Here is a 17,751-nt window from a genome sequence, read left to right as displayed (position 1 = left end):
ATCCCAAGGAAAGAAACTGTCAGTACGTATTGACTTGCCCGAGTTCCACTGTTTCATTGCAGAGCTTTGCTCAGTAAGCCTTGATATGTAAGTGAATTCTTGCAAATGAGTGCATCTGTCTTCATTTCTCTTTGTCATTAGATCATTACGCAAAGATTAAACACCAAAAAAGACATAAAATGATTGATTAGTCTAGTCAAGAGTGCGAGTTAGCAGAAAGCAAACTCCAGAAGCATGTTTATCCCTCTCCAGACTGCTTCTTTTCTTCCACTCTTTGGAAATACCCATGAAAAATTTAGTCAGTCCTTCAGGGACTAGAAATATGTATTGGCAGTTAACATTCTTGTGATTCAGCACATTTCTTGCAACAATATTCTATCTTTACTCCTGAGTTTGTCCTAATTTAGATTCCTACTTTGGTCTGTTCTGCTCAGCTAGTCCTGATTGATAAATACAAACAGATGAGACAGAAGACAAAATTGTGAAATAGATGTTATATTTGGATAAGCAAGCAAAGCTTCAGTTTATATCATTGCCAGGACCCTCTCCTCTGTGGCCACCTTCTCCAAAACCCACACTCTGGCATAATAGTCTGTGACTCATCCACCTTTCTGACTAGGCTGTGAGTGCCTCTGACTTTGTCCATCTTTAGATTTTTTTGTCTGGCTCTTAGTAGGAACGCAGTAAATGCTTGAATTAATGAATGTACAAATTAGCTAATTGGCATGTGAATATTTTCTTCCTTTTGTGTTAAACTAACTCTTGGGGAAAGATTTGAAATATTTTTAAACAAGAGGTTTAGTTCACAATTACCAATTTAAAAAGCAGCCCAGGTAGATTTATATTTTAACAGGGATCAAATTAAACTAAAGGAATTGAGCTTTTCTAGATTTTCAGGATTTGGCCATACGCCTGAGAAGGATCTAAGTTCCCTCCAGAGAAAACTGCATTGTTCACATCTGATAAGGCTACACCTTTGTAGGTGGCACCCCATTTTATGTGGGAAGCATGTTCTTGAAGACCTGAATAGGAATGACATTCTTATTAAATGAAACTTATTTCTCATTGGCATAATATGCCTAATTCATAGTTGCTTCTTTGTGCATTTCTTGACCTTTAAGACAGGCCCTTAAGAACCTGTGCTTCCAACTCTTCAGGTAAAGATCTATAATCAAATGCTGAAATACATAGGATCAATCTACATATTTTTTAAAAATGGAAAGAATTATTTCATTGGGCAAAATTTTCAGGCACATTAACATCCCTGTAATGTGAATAGTCATCATCTATTTTGTGATTTTTCACTACTTTAATTCTTAACCTCATTTTGTAGTAATTTATACCTAGCTTTCTGCCAAGAAGAATTTATGGGATTGCTTGTTAGGATGAAACTGTTTGAGATCACTGAGCCTATATGTTTTTATGAGATGTATTGGGTGTTCTATTGCTCTGTTTTAAGAGGGCACAAGTGAAATGCGCATAGTAATGGACATGTGTTACAGATGCTTCTGGTAAATGATGTAAAAGGCCCTGTGCTTTTAAGCAGTTGACAAGAATTTTGATTCTTGGATTTCAACCATTATACGGTCTCACACACAAAATGTAGTAAAGCTGACATGATTCACACTCATAGGCTCTTCCTTGGTTTCACTTCTAAAGGACAATAACAACTCACATGTGCAGTGTTATGAAAGTACCATACAAAAGAAAGTTCCTGGGCCACAAGGTCACAGGCCCTGGCAATCTTGAAAGCCCTGCCTGGAATAACAGCCAGTATGTCGCTGAGGAAATCAATGGCCTGCCCCCTTACCTTTTTCCCTGAGTTCTTTATTTGCCTTAGAAGATCAGATGAGAGATTATTTCTTTCTCTGATATGATTTGATTTTTTTCAGTGGCTGGTGGAATAGTGTACCCAGCAGCCACAGTTTAAAAACTTTTATGGTAAGCATTCATATATATTTTTGAAGTGATAATTAACCGTATTATGTGTAATTAAGGAAAGGACAGAGATGTGCAAATAATCCTTTTTAAGTTTTTTGCCTGAATTTGAAAAAGGAAGTCTACTCTCACATTTTAATATGAGTGTCTTTGATGTCCTAGAAAGTCATAACCCCTCAATTCATAACTTCTGATTCAGAAGGAATTGAAAAACGTCCAGTTTCCCCACCCCTACCCAGAAAGCATGTATGCAGAGGAGGGAATATCATTAACAAAAGAATTATACAGCAGTGTTTGCCATAATTGGCCTCCGGGTAGGTAAATGTTGACTCTGTTCACTTTTATTTCTGAAAGGAAAGATATTCACTTTTTTACTTTCTGTTGTGCCTAACATCAAAACACTTGGGTTCCCTCTTGTTGTATAGGCATTGTTTCCACAAGCTCTGTGAGCTTTTAAAATTTTGAAAATAGAGAATGAGAAATTATTGCAGCTATCTGGGGATCCTGAGGACTAACCCTGCCTTACTATAATGTAACACATTCTGGAAGAAATGTGACTTGTTACATGAACCTATTGTACTTTGTTTTCTCAAAGACAAAAAGACAGAGAGAGAGAGCGTCACTAATATTTTTCTTGAAGCTGTAGAAAGCTGTCTTCTCTTTGTCTGCTGGTTTCCTCAGCTGACATGTACCTGGAACCTGGGACTCTGTGCTGACCTATGTGCATTTGTATCATTATTTGAAATTCTGTCCTAGCCCCTTATCTTAAAACTGTCAAATGTTCCCTTGGAGTTACAAGGAAAGAAACCAGAGGAAGTCACTCAAGAGTGGCAGGTAACAAAGGGTGAATGTTGTCATTGGTACATAAGCCGTGGCAGAGAGTTTATTTTGAACCCAGTGTGAACTACCTCACTGGCACTCATTTTAATAACCTATAATGGGATATCTGCATGCATATCTTTATGAGACACTTTGCAATTTGCAATGGAAAAGAGAGAGGCCACAGATCTATTCTTATAAAAAAAGATAAAATGGAAAGAGTTTATGGGAAAGAGTCCTTTCACCACCCACAAGAACACTGCTTTGCACTTCTTTTCTCATTTAATAAGGCAAATACTCTTCTTTTCACAGAAGAATTCAAGGGCTGCACCGTGGTTGAGTTGATGAAGAAGGAAGGCACGACCCTGGGCCTGACAGTATCTGGCGGGATTGATAAGGACGGCAGGCCAAGGGTATCCAACCTGCGGCAAGGAGGGATCGCTGCTCGGTAACCGCCTCTCAGGGGAATGTAGAAAACGGAGCATGGGGAATAATTAATTCAAAATTAAACTGCCATCAGAGAAGGTCTCTGAGAACATGACAGCTGCCATCTGCTGGGCAGAAGCACACAGGGGCAAGTTGCAGAAGCCTAGCTTTCGGACCTGCGCCAGTCACCAGGGAGACCTTGTGGCATCTCAAGAGTAACCAGGCCCTTTAAGTTTCAAACGCCTGTATGGCTCTAGTCCCCAAATGTGGCACTGAACAACAGACGGGTTTCAGGGGGAACGAGACACTTCGATCATCCAAGTGCAGACGACCCCTGTGATGCAATGGGGGGCCCCTCACAGAGGAGCAGGCTAGTCTAGGAAGAGAGAGACGCCCAACCCCAAGGGTCTGTGTAACAATGTTGCTTGTCCCGAATCTCCACTTTTTTACTTGGGATACGTCCCTTTCCAAAGGTAAAATGCGGTTTCCAAAACGACAGAAGGCTTTGATAAGGAAGTCTCATTTTTCCCTTGTTCTGAGTAACTGCAGACTGCACTAGTCATTGCCAAAGGCAGAAAGGCCTCAGGCAGTGGGGGTGGGACAGGCAGGTCTTATTAAAAGTGAAGCCGGTGTGCCTTAAATCCTGGACCCCCATGCTCTTGTCCACATAATCACCAATTTTTAGAGCTCTTGCCTTAGAAAGTGTCATCTGAAATAATGATCACATTCGATGATCAACCTGTTTCTTCCATTTATCAGCTTGCTCTAATTGATTGCTGCAGGGGTCCAGGTATTGTTTGTAAGGCTGACTTCAACACAAGCGCCTTAATCTCCTTCCTTCAGCCTTTTAGAAGACTTCTTTCCACACCCACAGCCTCCTTTATTTATAACAGGCATAGTCAGGCTGTGATGCTATGCTCCTCATTTCCAGAGCATCTTCACAGGTAGCCGCCAAAGCAGGTAAAGATAGGGAGGTGACACCATTCCCAGGCGTAGGGATACACAGGGAGGCAACACCATTCCCAGGCGTATGGATGCTGAGATTCAAAGTAGTTCTGTGCCAGGTACACTCATTGTTATAATTACCCCATATTCACTGTTGGAGGCACTACCATTTTACAGATAGTAAACCAAAGGAATTAAAGGGCCCTGCCCTAAGGGGCTTATCATCTACTCTAGGAGATAAGGTATAAAAAACATGAACAGTTTGGGAACAATAATAGCACCGCATACTAGTAAAAAAGCAGCTGCATAAAAACTGTCACGGAGCATTAGGCAGTTAAGTTTCCCAGGGAGGGTCAGTAAGCCTGCGCTGAGTGACAGGTACCCCGCCACTGGAGCAGATAAAGAAGGCTCGCCAAAAGAGGAATGATGGGGCTGGCCTTAAATAAAACAAGTGAATTAGGTATTTCTATTTGGGGAGGAAATATTATTGAAGGTCCTCATCAGTGGCACGAACTTTAAGTCCTATCATTGGTCTCGCCGCCTGCTCTTGGCTTAGAGTAGAGGCAGGCTGGATCCCCAAAAGCAGCCCAGGTTCTATTATGGTGGCAAAGAGAGATGAGAATATTACTGAAAGCCAGGACTTTCACAGTAATTTCTCCTTCACCGATACTGCTTTTAACAACAGTTAAATACCAATACTCCTTACAGCAGTCCTGCTGTAGGCAATAAATAGCAAAATAAGCTGACTCTTCCTTAGCCCTCAACAAACTCTCAGTGAGGATACTGAAAGCTAGGAAATGTCCAAAAGGCAAGGAACAAAAATGAGAGAGACTAGAGAAGAAAGAGAAAGCCCTGGTGTGTCCAGAATCTGAGTAACCCGTTCCCAGAGGATCAACCCTTTATGGGCAGGGCAGCTAAAAACATTCTTTTTACTTTGTTTTATGGTGCTCTTTAAAAATAAAAGAAGCAAAGGGTTAAGAAAAAGTCAGAGGCAGCAGCAGGCCTGGCATTGGCCTTCTGAGGTGCACTAGTCACATGAGTGATGGGAGCTGTGCCATCTCTCATCCACTCTTGGCTGCGCTCCCCCTCTCAGGGGCCAGCCCTGTCCTAGGAGGTGGGGGCTTCTGCTGTGCTGGCCTTCTGGGCCTGCATGCGTATTCATGAAGAGAAAGTACAAAACATAGTCGCTGGGGCCTGTGGAGAGGATGGAGCCACTGAAGCAACATTCCCTGTTTTGCAGAAGTGATCAGCTGGATGTGGGTGACTACATCAAAGCAGTGAATGGGATCAACCTGGCCAAATTCCGCCATGATGAGATCATCAGCTTGCTGAAGAATGTTGGGGAAAGAGTGGTTCTTGAAGTGGAGTATGAGCTGCCACCAGTCTGTAAGTCAACATAACCCGGCAGAAGAGCTGCACCACAGTCTTGCCTAAGACAGTTGGTTCTCATTTTGCCCCTTTTGCCATTGTTGTATCATTTCAAGAATGGCACAGCATAGCACACCCCCTCCTGTTATTAAACTATTAATGTGGATGCTACCCTGAGAAAGCTGTTTGCGTTTCTGGACTGGTAAGAGCTGGGATTGACTGTTATAGTCAATAATGATTCATTTGTTCAGCAATGAGTTATTGAACATATGCTATGCTCCAGCCACCACTGTGGACATCAGTGGAGTTTGCATTCCAACAAGGGAAGACAGATAACAAAGCAAAACCACAATAAAAAAGTAAATTACTTATGAGTGCTGTGGGGAAAAAGAAAGAGCAAGGAGAGAGATTGGAATGCTGGGGTTGGGGTAGGATTGTGATTTTAAATAGGTTAGTTGGGAACAGCATCATTAAGAAAGTGGCATTGGTCAGTGACTTGAAGGAGGTGAGAAAGTTGGCTGTATGGATTTCTGGGGGAAAAGAATTGCAGAAGGAAGGAACAGCCATTGCTAAGATCAAAAGGCAAGAATATATCTGAGGTTGTTCTAGAAACACTAAGAAGGGCAGTGTAGCTGGAGCAGAGTGAGCACGAAGTAGAGTGAGAAGTAGGAGAGGAGGTCAGAAACACAAAGGGTGTGGTGTCTTTGTAGGCCACTGGAAGGACCTGAAGTTTTACTGTGAGTGATATAGGAAAGTATTCTGTAGTTTGGAGCAGAGGACTAACATGATACAATTTATGTTTTCAAATCCTCCTTCTGGCTGCTGTGTTGAAAATAGGCTGCAGTGGCAAGGGTGGATTCTGGAAGACAAGTTTGGGGGCCCTTGCAGTGATCAAAGTGAAAGACAGTGATGGAGACAGTGAAAAGCAATCACATTCTTGATCTGTTTTGAAGGTAGAGCCAACAGGATTTCCTGATGAATTTAATGTGGGTTGTGGAGCACTGGTAGGCTAAGGACCACCCTCGGTTTTGATCCAGAGTAACTGGAAGGACTGAGTTGCTGTTAATGGGGGGGAGCAAGAATGTGTGCAGAGCTGATACATGAGGGGAAGATCCAAAGTTCATTGAAATGCTACTACTATTAAGGTGCCTATTTGACATGCAAAAAGGAAATGTCAAGAACAGAGCTAGAGGTACAGTTAGGAGTTTGGAAGAAAGATCTGGACTGGAAATTTAAATTTAAAGTAATGGGAACATAGATGGCATTTGAAGCTTTGGGACCAGATGAGAGCACTTAAGGATTAAGTGCATGTAGCCAGTCACAAGGTCTTTATGTTAAAATCTTAAACGTAAAGTCTAACACTGAAAATCTAATGGTGACTTTACAACAAAATCAATTGAAATCTGTGTTCGGAAAGCTTGCTACACAGTGTTTTTCCATTTTCACCAAGAGTAGACAGTGAAATTGAGTGTTGAGAGCTTGGACTGATATTAGTTAAAAGCCAGTTTTGCCCCTACCTAGCTTTGTGACCTTGGGCATGTAGTTAAGTTCTCTGAGCCTTAGGCTTCTCATCCATAAAATGGCTATAATGGAAGTAGAATTTGTATAAGAATTCAGTGCTGTAATCCACATAAAATATTTAGATCATCATCACATACTTCTGAAAGACCAGTTTGGGGGCCCTTGCAGTGATCAAATATTTGAAATATTACGTAATTCCCATCTGCATTTTAGTTAACACCTAAAATTCTTTATCATGAGCTTGTATAGTTGAAAAGGGTATAATAAGCCATAGTGTGTGTTAGCCATTATTACCATCATTATTGTTCTTACACTGAAATTACTGTGTTTTCTTGAACTTTAAAAGAGTCCATTTGCTTTGAAATCACTAATTCAAATCATTGTCTGGGAGTCAAGAGAAGCCAGATATCTAGAACTAATGGCCTTCAATTAAGTGTTTTTCTTCCACTGGGGATATAAATATCAGTAAAACACAACTTCTTCCTAAAAGGAACTCGTAGTATCACTTTCCAGGGGCAAGGCCAATAGTGGAGATTTGCCAAGTTATGGCCGATCCAGCGCTAAGAGTTCCTAGGGAGATTTGAAGGAGGTTATGCAGATCTAGTAAGAAGAGGAACGTTTCAGGCAGAGGGTACAGCAAGAAGGTTGAAACATAGCCCGGGGCCCAGGATGAACTGTAAAGGGATTGGAGTTGCTAGAGCACAAAGGGAAATCGAGGGCCTGGAGATGGATGAGGCCAGCAAGGTAAGGAATGAACCATGGAGGGCCTTGTAAGCCATATTGGTGGAGTATAGATGGCATCAGGTGGGCAATAAGGAGCCTTTAAAGTTTTTTAATGCCAAGGGATAGTATCATCAAATTTAAGTTTGTAGAGTTGTAATTTTAGGAAGCCAAATGGAGACTAGACCAAAGGCTATAAGCCCAAAGGCTGTTACAGTTTTCCAAGAGAGGTTATATCCTAAATAAATATAATGTTAGTGAGGTTAAAAAGGAGAGGGTGGATATCAGAAATACTCAGGGGTTAAAACCTGTGGCGACTTGGTGATAATACCAACTTTTCCTTCCTTGTGCAGTAAAACTGTTGAAAAAAAGGGGAAAAAATATTTGCAAACACAAAAGTAAGAATGTTATGGTAGAAATCAGACAGAAGAGGTCTATTCTCCAAGGATTATCTCTGTCTCTAGTATGTTTGGATAAAAAATTAATAAGATCTTTGAGTTCAGGGAAGTTGAAGGATAAGTAAGTCTCCCTTCACTGAGCTCAGACAGCTAGAGCAGGAGCTGGCCACCAGCTGCGAGGCCCTGGGACGAGAGCTGACTGCCGGAAGGTAAGCTGCCAGGCGACTGGGAACTCTCCCAAGAATCACAGTAATTTGAGGCTCAGCCAATCTAAGAGTCTAGAAAGAAGTGGAGGTAGGAAGGGTATGTGGCAGGGTGTGTGTGTGTGTGTGTGTGTGTGTGTGTGTGTGTGTGTGTGTGTGTGTGTGTGTGTGTGTGCTTGACCTTGGGCAAACCTCTTACCCTTCCTAAAATTCAGTTTCTTTTTGTAAATGAAAAGATCAATCTACATGAGCTCTAAAGTTCTTAATTGGTTTTAAAATTAGGTAGTATTTTGAGACTGTAATTAGAGAGAGTAGTACGAAACTGTATGTCTGGTATTTATGTATTAAAAGTTGATTGAGGCAGTGCCTTCGTATTTTGGGGCACATAACCCCTAGAGAATTTTGAAATATTACATAATCCCCATCTGCATTTTAGTTAACACCTAAAATTCTTTATCATGAGCTTATATAGTTGGAAAGGGTATAATTTCTGCCATGCCACTTACTTTATACATCTTCAAATAACCATTTCCATTCAAACCTTGTTGCTATTTATTACCTCATTTACTTTATGGAAAATGTCTGCTACAGGGACTGATTGGCAAAGGCAGTCCTCACTGTTAAACTATCAGCTAAATCAGACCAGCTTTCTGTCAGGAGTCCTGCCTTAACTCAGACAAATCAGTTAAAGCATATCCTGTGTCAGCCTGCTTACTCCTCAGTTCTAACTCTAAAAGAGATATGAACAGATGGTAGATGGTGGTGGTGGTGATGGTGGTGGAAGAGGAGAGAGGGACGTAATCTCAGGTCTCCTCCATATGACTCATTCTGGGATTCAGTCTAAAAGGGTAGCAGCCACCCAGGGAGGGAAAGCTCTTCTTCCTGTGGCAACCACAGAGGGAAAACAGGACAACCCCAATCACAGGAGTCAATTTCCAGCTTCTGCTTGCATCTGGTAACATCGTATTAGCCAAAGCAAGTCATATGGGCATGCCCAACATAATGAGGTGAAAAAGTATACAACTCCTCTTCTCCCACTGAGTAGGAGTTGGGGAGGCAAGAAAGTAATATATCATTTAGAAAAACATAACCTACCATAATAAAATAATATAAATATGCATGTATGAGAGTATTGACCTACATATACAAGCAAGGGACAAGAGTACAACTCAAACACTGAGAAAGAGAATTTTTGCATTGCAAGGTTGATTTTACTTAGCCCTTCTGTGTACTGGACTTGAATCTTTGGGGACAGCCCTTAATTGTATCTTTATGTCCACAAGTGCAGTAATGAGTCAAAGTCACATGGCAATATAGGATGTCCCAGTACTGAATATGAGAACCCAGTCACCAAGAGACAGTCTTGCAAGTAAAAATTATAAAGACTGAATCTATTTCATTAAATAGAGTAAAATGCAGTCTAGTCTAGATTCACATTTGTCTTTGTAAACAGTGGACAGCAATAGTGTGGATAATCTAAAAATGTAAATAATCTTAAAAGTCTTTCTATTGACTTTAGATTTGATTGTTAGAGTTTATGGTCAGCAAGATTTAACTCAAGCAAAATTAAAATGACAGTGTTTTGCATTCCCAGAATGGACACCCAGCCAACAAGGACAGGTGGCCCAAAATTAGAATTTGGTCATATATAATTGAAAGTTGATTTAATGATTAAATAAAATAATATTTGTAAACCACTCTGCAGAATTCCTGGCACACCATAGATGCTCATTAATTATTTCTCCCTATATCTTTCCCTCTCTTACCCAGAAAACAAAAAGATCACGTTCTTTGCCAATTTCTTCCAATGGCTTTTGGGTCACAAAGATCAGAAAACACTTCATTTGAACTCAGTTTTTTAAATTTAATTAAAACTGTAGATCAACACTTTTAGCTATTTGTATGTACTGTTCCTAGCTGATTAGAATAAACTGAAAGTCCCATGAGAGCAAGACTGTGACATTTAATTAAATCAGCAGTATACCAAAACATTTGTCCAGCTGAAGGTTTATGTTCTTTTTCAGCAGATCCAAGTTCTTATTGTACTTTATGTCCTGGCCAGATGTGTGCAGTTTTGTGAATTTAACTGTGTACTTTTCACAATCATGTTCATTCCTTTGAGGATCTAGAACTTCCAATAATTACAAATAATTGTAATTAATGCTTAATTAAAATTACTTCCTATTTCTGTAAATGGCAAGAAATGTTCTTCTCAAAGGTGCCTTTAAATTTTTGTCTGTATATTTCTTGTTGATAGTTTTATGTAATAAACCCCTCGAGATCTAGTAACAATGTAAAACACTCTATCACTGATAATGAACCCAGTATCAGGTGATTCGATATCACTGTGCAAATTCAAGACAAGGATCCAAAACCATCAAATTCTACAGTTTGCAAACCCTTCCATCTCCATGAGTGAAATCGTCCTTATATCCATGATAAAATATTCACTTGTGAAGATTTTGGTTTTTTTTAATTCAGTAATAGTGTACCATATAACCAGAATTACCAGTTTCTTGAAATAAAGTCTTCCAGAATAGTTTAGTGACTGTACATTACCTTCATACAACTTATACCCTCATAATGTGTGTGATGTAATGGAAGATTCCAACCTAGCCATGCAATTTCATTTTGTGAAATGAGAGTAATAAGCAGGCAAACACCACATAAGCATGATGGTATCAAGTAAAATTAAGTAGAGCTTCACCTTATTAGTCAGTAGTAATATTTTGAATATGCTTAGAATCCCTTATGCCCTCCAGATTTCATTTGGCTCACTGGTATCTTTGTGTGATTGCTCTTTATCATGTTAAGAAGATCTTTTTGCTTCAGCCTCACCTATTAATGGCAGTCTGAGAGTAATACTTTTTCTTCCTGTGCTGGCTGCAAAAAAAAAAAAATGTAAATACATTACTTACTTAATAAGTTTTATAAAAGTCGTTTTGTTTTTACATATTACAAAGGGAGAACAATTGTTTTGCCTCTCTTATAATGTGAATATTGCCCTCTATCTTGAAACTGGCTACACAGGAGGAAAGGAAGTACCTATGATTTTGCTTCCACTTGAACCTGTATAAGCCATTTATACAAATGACTATTTTATAGTATTTGTGTGTCATTCCAGTTACTTTTTTCTAACAGTTTCTTTGAAAAGAAATTGTTGCTGTTTTATCATTCAAAACAATAATTATTTGCAACAAGGATCTATAGTATTTTATGCTACATCAAGAATTTAGAAATGTTATAATGACTTATGACTTACTATTTCCTGTCTTTTTTCTGAATTCAGCTGTTCAAGGATCAAGTGTTATTTTCCGAACAGTGGAAGTCACCTTACATAAAGAAGGCAATACCTTTGGTTTTGTAATACGAGGTAGGTGGTAGTTAGAAAATATGAGCCATCAGATATTCTTGGAGAATTTGCCAATGAAATATTGGGAGTGAACTGGAAAGTCATCCTCAAAAAATTGATATTTCCAGTGCATAAAGTCACCTTATAATATTTACACCCGCTCTTCTTCAGAGAAAGAAAGCAATGAGTGGGGAATCCAAATGACCTGGCTTTGTTTTTAGACCATGAATACAGAGCAAGTTTCGTTGTTTGTGCACCTTGTTAATTCACAGTCATCCTAGTGATTGGCTGCTTTTTGCTGTGTCTTTAGTCTTCCCTTTACATTTTTCTGTGTCACGGAGTCAAAAATGTTGATGAGTCTAGTTTGATTTAATTTAATACACTAGGAGTAAGCAACTTTGTTTAAATTATTTTCTCCTGAAAGACATCTTGTTATTGTAGCTTTCTAAGAATGAATTGAAGATAATCTAATCCCTTGGGTACCTGTGTACATCAAGTTGACTTATCTCATTATGGGATGACATTAATAAAGATTTCAGATGGTTCAACTTGTCTATAAGTCCATTAATTCTGAGTTGTAATTCTGGCTTTTAATATTTTATTTTTCTTATTAGCAGTTTATCCCTAAGAGACTATACATACATTAACAACTTGTAATTCCTAGTGTGACAGTGAGGTTCAATAGGGGACTATTAGGCATCAGGATTTTTTTTTAACATCTCATATTTCTTAGGGGTTTTGTTTGTTTGTTTGTTTTTATCTATTATATTTTATACTTCACCAGAGTCAAAATTCTATCAAAATTAAGATATTAATTAAAATTAATAAAGCATCTTCATAAGTAGACATGCATCAAGAAATAAAAGTGATGTGTTCACTTATATAGACTTGCCTTAATGATGGAGTTTTAAGCATTTATTCCATTTGGTGTCAATCATTTAACAAGTCAATCAATCAAATATTTATTAATGACTTGTCAGCATTGGACCAGTACTATGGAGTCTTGAGACAGGACCCCCATCTACAGGGAGTTACAGCCCAGTGAATTTAAGACATAAATTGATTAAGTACCCAAGTGAGTAGCAGAGAAAATGGGCAACTAGGAAATCACTGTGTGGTTTATTACACTGTGCTGACCAAGTCCTATTTTTAGGTGGGGCAACAAGATCAATTTACCTTAATAATTTACCTTAACCATTCCCAAATTTCTGTGTAAAATAACAAAGTAAATGTAAATATAATGAAAAGTTAGCACACAAGTAATTTTAGCTCAGAGGGCGGTATCTGTTTTTGCAATATAGGTGCAAAAGAAAGGTGCACATGAGTTGTATGCCTACAACCCTCGTTATTGAAAAGCTGCAGTAAAAAACACTGCTGGTGCAAATAGTCATCACTGGTTGCTGTATGGTTAATCAATTGAACAAATCAAATTGCTAATGAAAGAGCTAAGCCAACAGTAATTTATCATTAAGAACTAAAAGAACGGAAGCAAATGCAATCCATAACCACCTCAAGAAAACTGATAATACAATGCTAACAAAATGTCCTTCCCACAAATTGCAGGAATTTCAACTATCTTTATGTGTGTTAAGTTACTAAGCATGCATAGTAAGAGTTTTTTAATATGAGTCTAGAATACTACCTAGTACCTCACAGGTACTTAATCAATGATGAATAAATACTTGAATGTTGCCTAGATTTGTGTGGACATCTGACTTCTCAGTATTATACTGATTTAAAAACCAATTAAATGAGCCAACTTTATGAGTAAGGCATTTTTGTAGGCTTTAATAACTCCCTTAGAATATTGGTTGTGGTATTTGGCATAATTTTTCAATGAGAATCAGATAAACAGTTTATATTTTTAGGTCAGTTTGAGGCCCCTCTGGAAGATCTTCCTTGTTCAAAAGGTGACCACCACCCATCCCTTAAGAATCATTGGTTAATCACAGAAAGAGTTGCAGAATGAGGAAGTCCTGTAGGTAAATATTTTTATGGAAGATAAAACACTATAGCATAGATAATGTTTGAGCTGAGCTTAGTTCAATGTAAAATCCTGGGACATTCAGGAAGGAAGGAAAGGTATTGCAGATGGAGCATATACACTCAGGACTGGAGAATTTTTCCTTAACCAGTTAGACTGGGTCATAGAACAATAATACAGGTTTTTAGCTGATGAATGGAATTACATTTCTAATGTTCTCTGTTACAGGGCCTAAAACCTTGACAGATCGAAATACTGGCACATTAGAGTCCCAGACAGGCAGCCATGAATGGTGAGGTACAAGGAAATCAGTTCACACGAAAAAACAGCGTAGCACTCAGAATGAAAAGCGACATTCTGGCTACACTTGAAGAATTAAATTTCAGCTAAATTCCCTTGCCACCAGGCTAAGGAAGATGGTTTGCGCTAATAGGACAAGCAGTCTGCCACTAATTTCCTTTTCACTTTAGACAAGGACATTTTCTTCACCCAGTCATCCTCAGTTATAAAATATAGGTAGTCTACTCACCTAACATATGGAGCTCATTATTCAATGTCAATGTGATCTGACATTGATACTCCTTTCAAAACATCCTGGGTGTGTGATGCCAGCGTGCAGCAGACAACCACTGGTCTCTGCATGGTCTCTGTTTTACTTTGTAGCTCCAAACTTTTAGAGCATGAGTGAATCAAAACTAAACTTGGCTTATTATTTCAAATTATGATAAAATGTCACATACCAAGAAATGTAGAGCTATCTCACACTTTGAAGTGCACTCATTGTTAAATGTTTAAATGTAAGCCTCCAAATCAAAATTATGGGACGTTTTGTGCTGTCTTCAGCCCCCATACTTTTCTAAATCAATACCGCTTCAGGGAAAAGCATACCTCTTTTATGATCACCTTGCAAAAGAGTAATTACAGAATAGTAATTATATAAATATGAGTAAGCATGTACTATACCTTACTGACATGATATTCATTTTAAAGTTGTTTTTTTTTCTGAGAATGTTGTGCATTTCCTATTTTAAGTAAGGAGGAATTTTAAGAAATGGTTTTGAACTGAATGAAAGAATAAAATATGAAAAGGGAGCTTTTACCCATCAGCCAGACTGAATGAATCACTTGTAATGGAAGTGAGCAGAAAGGTAGCATTTGCCTTCATCAGAACAGTGAATGCCTTTTAATTGTTCTCTTAGGCTGGGTTCTTAAAATGACTGCTCCACCCGCTCCAAGTTTGGGAGATGTCAGTCTGTTCTACCAAATTTAGGGAAGGGATACTTGACAGTAACATTCATATGTATCAGACACTGGCACATTAGACACCCAGCCAGGCATCCCGGAATGGTGAGGTACAAGGAAATCAGCTCACATAAAAAATAGGTAAGAAAGTGGAAATGCCCAGCCTTAAGATGAGACTTTTTTTGTAGAAGGCATTATACAGTTTCATTTCACTGCTCTAGATAATAGACCAAGGACTAGTGGATGAAAGTTGAAGGAGATAGCCATTCACTGAATGTTAGGAAGAACCTTCTAACACTTCTCAGTGTACAGATGTGGAATGAGATGCCTCAGGTCTACTAAATAAGGCAACTGGTGGGTCTCAAGTGTAGAGGTTGAGTGAGCATGGATTAAGGAAGTTGTATGAACAGGTCTGGATTTAAAAGAGAATTTGTAATAAATTACTTTCCATCGCAAAGCTTTTATTTTTCTAAGAATTTTTTAGAAGAATTTTCCTTTATCATAAAATTACCACTTAAACATTACAATTGGCATGACACAGTCTGCCAAATTTGCCAAAAATTATCAAACACCCCAATTTTAATGGAAGTCATTTCAGCCACTTCACTTTTTTTTTCTTTTTTAAGTTTTACTTTAGTTTTTGCTTCCTTTATGTCAGGTCATAGACCTACTCACCTGCATTATAGCCCAGGTTAATTGGTACTAGGTACCCACCTGCACTTTGTAATTAGTTTATACTCCTGTCACACTAGTTGTTAAATATTTTATATATAACCCTTGATTACAGTCATATATATATATATATATATAGAGAGAGAGAGAGAGAGAGAGAGAGAGACATAGAGAAATTGTGACTTCAAAGACATATTCCATATAAAATGATTAAGATTTTCAGGAAAATTTTACATGGCTTCTTCCACATGTCAACAAAATGGACTTTAGTTTCTCAACTGGCATTTTGTAAGTTAATATTTTAATGAAAACATTTTTTTTAAGCTGTATTTCTTTCCTTGGCCAGGAGGAGCACATGATGATCGAAATAAATCTCGTCCCGTTGTCATAACATGTGTTCGTCCTGGAGGGCCAGCTGACAGGTGACCTTCTTCTTCCTGTTTCACTATCCAGTTAGATGAAATAAAGCTGGGGACTCTGGCATAGAAGCTGATGAATTAGAAACTTCAGAGTAAAGGACAGATATTAAATAACTTTCAGAATGTGAAAACTGAAGTAGTTTAGACTATGGAATCAGAAGAGAGAAGATTTGATGCCAGATCCAGCACTTATTTCCTTGTGTCTTTGTTAAATGACTTAACAGTTCTGAGCTCAGTTTCCCTCACTGTAAAATGTAGACAATATTACTTACCTTCCAAGGTTTTCACTTTTATCAAAGATTGAAGATACATGGTACCTTGCAGGTGACCTATCATACCATAGGTATTTAATAAAAGACTGCTGGCTCTTTTAAGGCAGGTACTTGAAATGCATCATCTTCAATTGCTAATCTTCTAACCAGGAAAGATAAGGGGTGGTATTCTGATTCTTACTGTTACCAACATCCTTTTTCTTATCATTATTATTATGACCTTTTGACAATGCTTATGTATGCCAGAATGGAAGTGACCTTTAGGAAATGTCAGTGTTTCGAGCTTCCTCTACCTTGCTAATTTGAGTATCTGAAGGGCAGCTCCTTCAGCTTTCATATCATAATCATTGGAGGGTCCCAAGTAAATTCACCACTTAGATGTCTCAGGAGATACTTATCTTTATATTAATTTCCCACAGCAAAAGTTCACTCCATAATGGTAGGGTAACACAGTTGATTACCCCTGACTCTGCACTAGGTTTCAGACCAGGATAAATTTTTTAAATCTTTTTCTTAAGCAATAGAAATAGTAATAATAAATATTATTCATTGAGTACTTACCATGTGCCAGGAAATTTGCTAAGTGTTTGACAGACACTATCTTATTTTATCCTCACAGCCGCCTACTAAATGAGGTATTTTATCCATATTTTACAGGTGACAAAACTGAGACCCATATGAGCAAATGACGTGCCTTCTAGTATGTGGAAGAACTAGGATAGGAATCCAGGCTTACCCTCTTTCAGTTCTCATTCAGTCAGCTCACTTTTTTTAAAAGTTGACATTTAATACAAAATAGAGGAATATGAATACACTGGTGTCACACCTGTGCTAAAGTATATTTGCCTTTGCAGAGAATAATACAAAGTCAAAATTTCCATGGAAATTCTCTGCTTGTGCATCTTTTGTGAATTATTCTTCCTGAAGCAAATGAGAATATTTACATTTCTTTTTAACATTTAGAGTTGGAGTTGACAGAAATGCTGGAAACAGGCTACTAGTTTATGAGCTACATATGGCCAAATTAATTGAGGACTAAAGGAAGTCTAAGATTCAAGATAAAAATTTAGAGTCAAAATACTTAGTTATCTAGTTGAAATATATTTCAAAAATTGTTTTTATTCTTTCCAGATCCTAAATTTATAATCCCCCCATCTGAATTGTCATCTCAGTGATCCTCCCTAAGATAGGAGGGTTATAATCTGGAAGCCTCCCTGGCTATACTTGAGCAGTGTCACCAGTGTCCTGAGACATCATCTCCCAGTGCCTGAGTGTCCATGGTCACAGCACAGAGAATAGTATATGCCTGCCTCTTTTAGGGACTATGAGGCTGCATCAGTTTAATGGTTGCCAGAATGGCCTTATACATCAGTAGGAACACTATCAGACAAGGGATATTTTTTATCAGTGCTCCCTATCCTGTGCGGGTTCACTGGTAATAAATTGAATGGAATCAGCAGGCTTTTCTGCTC

At 38.4% G+C, this 17,751-nt stretch overlaps 1 protein-coding gene across 7 annotated transcripts in view; it reads left to right on the top strand.

Moving 5' to 3' along the window:
• GRIP1 (glutamate receptor interacting protein 1) overlaps positions 1-17,751 on the top strand; it is a 643,653-nt gene that overhangs the window by 499,929 nt on the left and 125,973 nt on the right. For all 7 annotated transcript variants that reach the window (XM_037007170.2, XM_037007167.2, XM_037007164.2 and 4 more), the window contains 4 exons: positions 3,070-3,205; positions 5,369-5,514; positions 11,628-11,711; positions 15,935-16,010. In XM_037007170.2, the coding sequence (XP_036863065.2) occupies positions 3,070-3,205; positions 5,369-5,514; positions 11,628-11,711; positions 15,935-16,010 (442 nt within the window). The remainder of the gene's footprint in view (positions 1-3,069; positions 3,206-5,368; positions 5,515-11,627; positions 11,712-15,934; positions 16,011-17,751) is intronic.

Source organism: Manis javanica, chromosome 10, assembly GCF_040802235.1.
Source record: "Manis javanica isolate MJ-LG chromosome 10, MJ_LKY, whole genome shotgun sequence".
Lineage (NCBI taxonomy): Eukaryota > Metazoa > Chordata > Mammalia > Pholidota > Manidae > Manis > Manis javanica.
This window is presented reverse-complemented; position numbering and strand designations above follow the sequence as displayed.